The 9828-nt window shown below is 37.9% G+C and overlaps 1 protein-coding gene across 1 annotated transcript in view; it reads left to right on the forward strand.

Annotated features, from left to right (window-relative positions):
- Positions 1 to 9828, forward strand: part of Bbs9 (Bardet-Biedl syndrome 9) — a 384815-nt gene that overhangs the window by 151757 nt on the left and 223230 nt on the right. The window contains exons 9-11 of the mRNA XM_026778926.1: positions 2548 to 2601; positions 7701 to 7803; positions 9028 to 9132. Of these exons, the coding sequence (XP_026634727.1) occupies positions 2548 to 2601; positions 7701 to 7803; positions 9028 to 9132 (262 nt within the window). The remainder of the gene's footprint in view (positions 1 to 2547; positions 2602 to 7700; positions 7804 to 9027; positions 9133 to 9828) is intronic.

Consider the following 9828-nt stretch of genomic DNA (forward strand, 5'->3'; position numbering starts at 1 on the left):
TAGCACACACAGATAGCAGTGAGGTAAGAGTGTAGCACACACAGATAGCAGTAAGGGTGAGCGTGTAGCACACACAGATAGCAATGAGGGTGAGCATGTAGCACACACAGATAGCTGGTCCAGAAACTGTTTTTCCTTCTCCTGGAATGGGCTTTGTTGAATTGTTACCAGAGCCATTATCATCACTTACACTTTGTTTTTCCAACATCACTCCCACCATCTCCTCCCATCCCCCACCACTCATCTTGCTCACGGCCACACCCTTCGGATTTGCTGTGCATCGGGTGCTCTCTATCTGTTGCTGAGACTGATTAAAATGGAGCACCAGAAGGCCGAAAGGGACTATTCTTTCATATCCTTGTTTACTCTTCCACAGTGCACTTTTCTGTGTATAATTATGTCACATTGCTTGAGGTCTGTATGGAATACATTAAGTTTATATGTATCTCTGTCCAAACTTGATCAGTTTAGTGCCTGAACTTGGACATTTTCTGCATTTAGCGTTGATATCATCATGTAATTTTGCCTTGGAAATGTGCTTGCTATTTAAGTATCATAGCATAATATAACAAGTGCTTGTCAGAGCCTTCAAAGATAAACTTTTGCATAACCAGCCAACTCAAATTATGGTAAAAATAACGTTAATGTTGCTATCGTATAGTACATTAGGTGCAGTTAAAAGCGGCAGAAACACAGTATGAAAGAAATATTGGCCCAGCTCCCTCTCACAGTAGAGCCTCTGTATGAAATGCTTGCCCTCCTGCGGACACCGTTTTTCACCCTACCTGAAGGGTGTAGTGGAGGAACTTAGTTAGCTAATGTATGTTCACACATTTTCTTACTATGAAAATGTCTCCTTTCTCCTATGTTGGCACCTCATAGAATTGTTTCTAGGCTCTCTGGAACATAGACTATTTGGAATGAGCAATTCTCTTTCTGTCTTTAGGAACAGTTTGGTCTACATGTTGTATGTTTCCTGATTGATAACTTTGGGTGCTGTTTCTTCTTCATTGATGTTGCTTTCCTCCTTCATTTCCTATCTTGCTGAACTTCCTGCTTCATTTCCTCTGTCTTGCTGAACTTCCTGCTTCATTTCCTCTGTCTTGCTGTACTTCCTGCTTCATTTCCTTTGTCTTATTATATATATATAATATATATAATATATATTAATATATATTATATATATTAACAATATATTAATATATATTAAATATAATATAATTATATATTATATAATTAAATATAATATAATTATATATATAATTAAATATAATAATAATATATATTAATAATATATATTAATATATAGTATATATACTATATATATTATATATATTATTTATATATATAATAATATATATATAAATAGTCGAGGCAAGGTTCCTCTGTGTAGCCTTGGCTGGCATTTTTTTTTCTTAAGAACTTTTAGACTATCATCCTTACTCTACTGGAAAACATTAGACAGTTTATGTGGCTGTGGAGCCATGATGTCTTCTTATAGTCACTTCTCTGGCTATTCCTTATATTCCCCAGATACTACTGTCCTTTAAATGTCTAGGTGTTTAGACGAGGGTTGAAAAGGAAACAGAAGATGCTTCCTTCTAGATCTGTGGGCAAATGTGAAGTTGTTTCCTGCCTGTGGGTAACATAGTACTAGAGCAGAAAGCTTGGGTTAATATTTATTTGAATCACTATTTTACAAGTGCAAATCTCTGAAATCAAGAAAATTTTTCTATTGGAATAGGGTCTTTTGTAGTGGAGACGATCTCCACTAGCTCGTCTTCCTCAGGGAACAGCTTTATCGGGGTTCTAACGTGATGTCCTGTGGAGCTGTAGGTAGAATATGAATTCCTCAGCTCTTAATTCTTCAGATGCCCATGGCATCATAATGATCTCTATTTAGAAGTAGTTATTGGTTTTATATAAAAGTTCGAATAAGATGTACAATAGATTTTATTTATTCACTGTTCACAGTCATTATAATCTTAGTTACATATCTTATGTACAAAATATTAACCTGAATAAAGTGACTTTTCATATAATATTGTAGCATAATGTTTCTATGGGAATTACTAGGAGAGATTTATCCATATAAAGAACTAGTTAGTAGCAGTAATACTTTCAACATTCAAGTGAACAATGTTGCCTAATCCTTCTTTCCTTTTTTTAAAAATATTTATTTATTTATTATGTATATAGTAGTCTGTCTGCAGACCAGACCTCATTACGGATGGCTGTGAGCCACCATGTGGTTGCCGGGAATTGAACTCAGGACCTTTGGAAGAGCAGACAATGCTCTTAACCACTGAGCCATCTCTCCAGCCACCCCCCCTTTCCTTTTTGATGAGTGGGGTTTAATACCATTCATGCTTTCCTACATGAACGTTTCCAAAATGTCCTCAGGATTCTTAGACTGTCGTTAGAATGACCGACCCTTCAGCTAGTTTCCTGGTGACGGTTCGGAATGTCTGTTTCACCCAATATATTCACTTGGTTTTACTACTGTTGAAGTCAGTTGGAAAACTTTTCTCAATTCTGTGTTTGCAGCAAGCCACTAATGTTGAAGTTGGAGCCGACTCTGTTCCGTCCATCACAGTGAAGGTATGGTACCAGCTTTAGACTACAGAGTGCAGGCAACAGTGTCTATTTCATTGCTCTTGTTACTGCTGTTTTCCTGTGGTTATTGACATGGAAAATAAATGCTTAAAATCCATCTGTTTTCCTCAATTTTGGTAGCGAATAGAAAACCTTTGTTGTTCCCTTTAAATATAAAAGCTATAATTACATTTATAGAAGAAAAATCACACACACACACATATATGAAAAGGTGTTAGACTTTTCTCATCCCTTCTTTAAGAGCATAGCACGATATGGGCTCCTTTTTCTGGAAATAAGTTTTCTTTTTGAGACGTAAAAGTCTTATGAAGGTTGTCACTTACAAAGTTTTCTTTATAAGACTTTCAAGTTGTGTTATTGTCATCCAGTTATAATCCAGTCAGTTGGCTGTAGCGTCATGTATGGATTGTGAAGGGATATTGGAGATGTACATGTACATTAACAATCATTCTTTTATTATGATTACATGTGTGTTTAAAAGAATTCTCAGGCATTTATCTGCTATGACATTAGCTTTAAATGGATGCATTTATGGCAAGAAAATGTGAAATGAAGAGGCTATAGAGTAATGACAAATTGATAGTCTGGACAAGTAGGACATGAATGATGTAGTTTTGGTTAAGAGGCTTGATATTGTCACTGTGGAGTTTAGAGCGAGAACTCAAATGTGGCGTGTTCTTAAGGCACTTAAAGTGTGGTAATCGGTCAGCACGTTATTAAGCTGGAAATATTTATCACTGTCCAGACCTTAGAAGCCAGGAAACCTTGTGGATCTTGGCGATTCATTTAGTCAAAACTTGGACCAAGTTTCTGTTTACTCAGATTATAGCTTGCTGTCCTTGGAGAAGCTTAACAAGGTAGGAGGCTTTAGCAATTGTGTTCGCTTACACTGGCCCAGCGGGTGGCCCAAGTGTGGAGCTCTTTGGTGAGGCTGAAGCAAGCCCCATCTTAGAACTCTTTCCTAAGCTAAGTTTTTTTGGATTTTTGCCATTGGAAACAAGGGTGGTCTTTCCCCAGCCTCCCTTCCCCTCCCCAATCACAGACCCTTCTGAGAAGGCATTAATGGCAAGAAATCAAACACTTAAGAAAGAAGTAATTGCAGAGGTGCAGGAGTGACCTATACGTCTGTGGACGGGCTGTTTGAGTTTTGTGTGATGGTTTTGTTCAGACATAGCCGTGCCACACTCAAGGATCTCACTGCATTGCCAAAAGAAGTCTTTTGCCCAGAGCACATACCGCTGTCCATGTCTTCGTCCTCACCGTCTTTCAGGAGTCATCACTGTAGTGGACACACCTTTCCCTCCACACGTTTTCTAGGCTTCCATCTGCACCAGCCACCTTGAGGTGATGACACGACTTCTGGAAAGTTTCTTCCATTAACCATGCCTTGATCACACCTCTTCTTCTTAGTGCCATGGTAAAAGTAGAAGAGAGACCATGGCATCCCAGGTCACATGACATGTGCCAGACTTACACAGCAGACAGTATGATTTCCTGATCCTGTCTGATAGTCTCTATACAAATTTCTGCTGTAAATCTCTCCTTATGGCCTTTTCTAACAGCAGCAGCCAAGATATATACCTAGTAAAGTTTCCATCATAATAAATCCAGTTAATTGAGAAAATTTTTCCATCCGTTCCAAACGAATGAAGATGTGGCTACCTTGAGTATGTGTGCATGATGCGTGACCATCTGTTCCAGGCAACAGGCAGAGTGCTTGTTCATACCTGGCCTGGCAGGCGTATTTATATACCTAGGGTAAACATTTGGTATTATATTTCCCAAGGATTATATTTTATTTCTTTAGAATCAGAAAATGGCATGGAAAGTTCTTGTATTAACATTTTATATTTTCTCCTTAATATTCTACAATTATTTTCCCTTAAAAATATGAGGTTTATGATTTAGCCAAGTCTTTAATTCACTTTTTGGCTCACAAACAACTATTCTTTGTTACTGTAGTTATTTTTGTCATATCTCTTTGATTTGTGCTTTGAAAGTGCCTTGACCATTGTTGGATTCAATAAATCTGATGTGGGAGCCATCTCGGTTGTTCATCTAAGCCAGATGCACACCCTCTTGTAACAATGTGAGATTGTGTGATTGCTGTCTGAGCCGCCATCATTCTGCCAGCAGAGTCAGGCTGTCTGCTCCTTCCCCAACAGTTTGTTATTACTACAGGGAGTTGTCGCTCTTGTGCTCACATGATGCTCCTGAGGGCGGATTTCAGCCCTGGTACCCACTGCCTTGGCGGGGTTGCGTGTTGTTTACTTTCTCTGCAGTGTAGTTCTAAAGTGTAAAATGGGAACCTTTTATTTATAAAGTTATTCATGATTTAATTACTGTTGCATAATGACCCAGGCCCTGGGTTTTGGCAGAGAGCAGTTTAGTTACACTTCTCTCCCTTTTAATTAGTGGCTTCAGGAAGAAGAGCTCAGCTCTCAGCACCGTGGTTTTTCTGTCTTGTAGGATGCGGTGTGTTGGTCCTCATTTCCCATAGCTGTGACAGTTATGGGAGATAAGACACACAAATCACTCACAAGCATGCTTTATGAATCTAGAAAGCCACTGTGGCTATTACATTTAATTATGTATGTGGAGAACATTGTGTTATTATTATAATAGAAGAATACTTAAGTATATCCTGTTAATTTACGAGTCCAGTCAAAGGCTCTGTCAGCTGGCCATCTCAAAGATGTCATGTGTGCCACTCACACAGCTTCTTTTTGCCACAGTCACCTTGCGGGTGTTGTCCAAATGGCCAGGCATTGCCGACCAAGTTTTGTTTCTGGTATGCCGGGTACCTTGAACAGGGTTTTTACAGTAAAAACCCAAGGATACATTGCTTATTTTCTCTGTTTATCATATGTATTCGCTTCAATAATTTTCTCCTAAACCCATTACTTTACATGTGAAAACATTTTTGTTTGGATTATTTTTAGGTTGTTTAGAGAACATCACTTAAAATTGATCATAACATTTGCTGACTTCAACTGTGTGCACATTATGTTTGTAGGTCGATTATACATTTTTGTAGATTTTATGTTAATATATTTGTGTAATTAAGGGACAAGTGATGCATGCCTTTTACTTAAGAGACCAATCTAAACAGATTTCTTCATATGAAGACGTCATTGCACCGTGTCTGTTAACAATGGCATGTGTCGACCTCACGTGGTAGGTAGAATCTGGTAACTAGATTGAACTTTTCTGTAGTAACACAAGAAGAATCGTTTTCAACCCACCACTCATTCCAGGTTGTACATGAGGATCACCTGAGGAGGTGTAGCAATCTCAACACTTGAGACTGCCTCCAGATCTTCTGAGTGACCCGGCTTAGACTGGTGGTTGGCTGTCTATTAATAGTTAGACAAAGTCATCTAACACAGACAATTCCAAGAGACTGAAACCTTTAGGAAATCAAAACCAACAAGAGAAGATGCCCAATGCAAAGCAGGCATATCATTCTTTGATGTGCCCTCACTGACATGTGGTACTGTACCCCAGTGAAGATGCTCAGGTCTGATGTTGCTACGGACACCTCTTCAGGAGAGAGTGAGACACCCTGACCTTCTGTGCCCACACCATCTTCTGGGCTAACTCTTATCCCACAGACCTTAGCTTTTGGTTTTACAGGGGTAGGATTTCTTAGCATCACAAAGTAAGACAAGCAGTTTGGAATTTTAATCCCTCAAGAACAGAGTGGTTAACAGGCTTATTCTTTGATAACCTAGAACTGGTATGTCATACTATTTTTGTGATTAGCCACAGAAGAAAATGCAGTGCTTTGATAATAAATCCATGTAAGTGAGAAAATTATCAGAGCAATTGCTCTTTGTAAAAATAAGTATATTGATACTAGATAAGATAAATAATCCATAATAGTACAAGTATGTTTAAGGAAAGAACAAACACATTTATGCCATTATGCAGTTTCTCAATACAGACGAGAACAACCATCTTCTTTCTTCTCTACTCTGAGATTTCACTATATATATATTATATATATATATATATATAATATATATATATAATTATATGGTTCCCGTGGTGTGTAACATCTTTACAGATTTGACTAACCTTACCCCCACCTAATTTTAGAACCTTTTATACCCCTGAAAGAAATGGCAATAACCACCAATTGTCTCTTTTTATCTCTTTTATTTTGAGGCAAGTGGCAATCTATATAATTTTTTGCAGAGGTTTCTCGTTCTATTTATTTTATTGAAAATTTAAATAGAATTTTTTGGGTGTTTTGGAGGTAGGGTTTCTCTATGTAAATTTTTGATATAATATTTTTATTAATTGATGGAGGATTTTATACTTTCTAGGTTGATCATATGCATGCCTCCCATCTCTGATCCATACCCACCCAAACCTTCTGTTAACTTTTTTTTTTTAATAGACCACTAAGATCAGTTTGTTCTGCCCGTATACTCATAGATATGGGCCATCCATTGGAGCATGGTCAACCTCCACCCCTAAAGAAAACTGTCTCTCCATGTCTCAGAAGCCATCAGCTGTCCATCTCTCTTCATCTCGGGGTGGAATCCTGTGAGCCCCTTTCTGCTCCATGCTAGAGTGTTTACTGGCTTGATCTTATCCAGGTTGTCTGCAGGTAACCATACCTGCTGTGAGTTCCTGGGCGCAGTGGTCCTGCCATTTCAGAGATAGTTTTGTTCCTGTCTTTCCAGCCTCTAGTTCTCAGTGTATTTCTGCTCCCTTTTCTGAGGTGGTGCCTGAGCCTTACATGGGAAGGGGAGCCATACATTTTATGTAAATAGAATTATACTATATGCGATTATTTGTGACTAGCTTTTTTCCTTACTTAATATAATATTTTTTATAGTTTATGTGTTAGTTTCATTTCTTTTTCTGAATATTATTTTGTGGTATTGACCATGGTTTGGTTGCCCATTGAGATGGACGTTTGGCTTATTTATACTCTTTAGCTATTACGATTTTTTTTTTACATGTTTTACCAGGTTTCCTAGTTATTGGTTAATTACTTTGAGTTGATTGTAGTAGTTGGCCAATTTGGATAGAGTGGACTTTTGTAATCTTAACAATCTGTGTGTCCTCAGATCTCCCTGCAGAACCGAGTGGTGTTGCAGAAGGTGAAGCTGTCCCTCTACGTGCAGCCTCCGCTAGTGTCCACGTGTGATCAGTTCACCTTCGACTTCGCAGGTGGGCTCTTGTGTGTCTTGGTGTTTTCTGTGGCACGAGCCTTTTCAGCGGTGCGCTTCATTCCGGCTGTATTTCTTTCCTGAATAGCAGCACTGAGATCTTCCTGGGAAGTATGTGGTGGCAGTGTTTCCCAGTTATTTCCCTCCATGTGTCATGTGTGGATATTTGATAAGTTATTTTTAGATTATGAATTTCTAAGTACATGTTTTTTACTAGCTGTGTCTGTTACTGTATTTGAATACTATAATTTGGACGACTTTCTCCCTGTCTCTCTCTGAGTGTGTGTGTGTGTGTGTGTGTGTGTGTGTGTGTGTGTGTTGCTGGGGACTGAAGCTTCATGCCTACAAGGTAAGAACTCTGTCAGCTGAGCTATGTCCTCAGTCAGCCCTGGCTGTCATTTATTTAATGGTGTTTCCTCAGTGTATCCTGTAGTGAATCAGTGGCATTTGAAGACAGACCGCTGGCTATGGATTTGGTCCATACTTGAATCCTAACTCCTACACTACTTGGTGCATGATTTGGGCAAACTATTTTAGTACTTAGTGCCTGTTATTTTAACTGGTCAACAGAGAGTAATAACAGCTATATGAAAGGGTTTTTTTAAGATTTAATTAGAAAATGAAATTATATGAAGAATCTAATAGTATATAAAATAGTAAATGTCATAAATGCGGATCATTAAGGATTCTTTATATAGAATTCCACTTGAACTTCTTATAAGTTGTCATTAGTCCAATTAGAATGATCTCTTAGTTAACTTTTTAGAATTTCTTTTAATTTTTTTTGAGACAAAGTCTCTCTGCATAGCCCTGACTGTCCTAGAACTCACTGTTTAGATCGGGTTGGTATTAAACTCAGAGTGCTAAGATTCAAGGTGTATTCCACCATGCCTGTCTTCTTTTTCTATTTTTAAACAATATTTCCAATTTATCTTTATTATTTAAAAGATTTCCTAAGTTTTCTTTCACAAATTGTTATTTTAATTTTTAATATTTATTTTTGGTTCGTGTTCACATGTGTATATGCTTGCCATGGTTTGCAGGCCAGAGAACAACTTGCAAGAATGAGGTTTATTCCTACCATGTGTTTCTGTGACGATTGTATGAGTGGCTGTCTAAAGTGCTTGTTGAAATACCCAGCATGTAGTAAATGCTATAAAATATGTACTTATTGTTAATAATTGCCCCATCATGTAACATGTATGATTTTTATATTTCCTAATAGTGCCAGATATGACCAGCGTAGTAGCATTTTCTGTCTACCTGAAGAGAAGTTACTTACCATCCGAATTAGAAGGAAATGTGGTTGTTTCTTATTCCAAACCAACAGGTAAAACATAAAGCGATTTACAAATTTAGAACTCAAATTTAAGTTAAATGACTTAGATGTTTAAGGTAGAAAAGCAAACAACCAAAGACTGTTCTTTTCTACTGCCAAGTACTGATGCGCTTACTTTCATGTACCGTGTTAAAGTCAGGTGTGTTCATACGACTTCCGTGGGTACCGTCCTCTCCTTTCATAGCAAATGTGATGAATGTTCTCCAGATCATGCTTCGTGATCTAAACTAAAAAGCCGGTAAGAATTAGTGAAAAAGCACAGGTTACTGTAGCCTTAAACCACTAATCAGTTTTAGATAGCTTTTTAACTCTGGATACCACCCACCCTATACGTTAGAGTATTGAGGACCAGATCTGTTATGTTTTCATCTGGAGTTCAAGTCACTTTTCATTTTTTTTTAGATTTAAAATTTTTATTTTTAAAATTAGCCTACAAGTTTTAGCTATCTTTAGATTGTTATTATGATTAGGCTCTCTGGAGTCTAGGAGTGATTATCCTGTTATAAGCTTGAACGTAGTTGACTTTGGTATGATTGTCTTTCCTTCCTTGTGTGGCAGTTATTGTATAGTAACAGTTTGATGTCAACTGATCATTAGAAAATAAACATTAAGCCGGGCGGTGGTGGCACACGCCTTTAATCCCAGCACTCGGGAGGCAGAGGCAGGCGGATCTCTGTGAGTTCGAGA

This window comes from Microtus ochrogaster, chromosome 5, assembly GCF_000317375.1.
Source record: "Microtus ochrogaster isolate Prairie Vole_2 chromosome 5, MicOch1.0, whole genome shotgun sequence".
In the NCBI taxonomy this organism is placed as follows: domain Eukaryota; kingdom Metazoa; phylum Chordata; class Mammalia; order Rodentia; family Cricetidae; genus Microtus; species Microtus ochrogaster.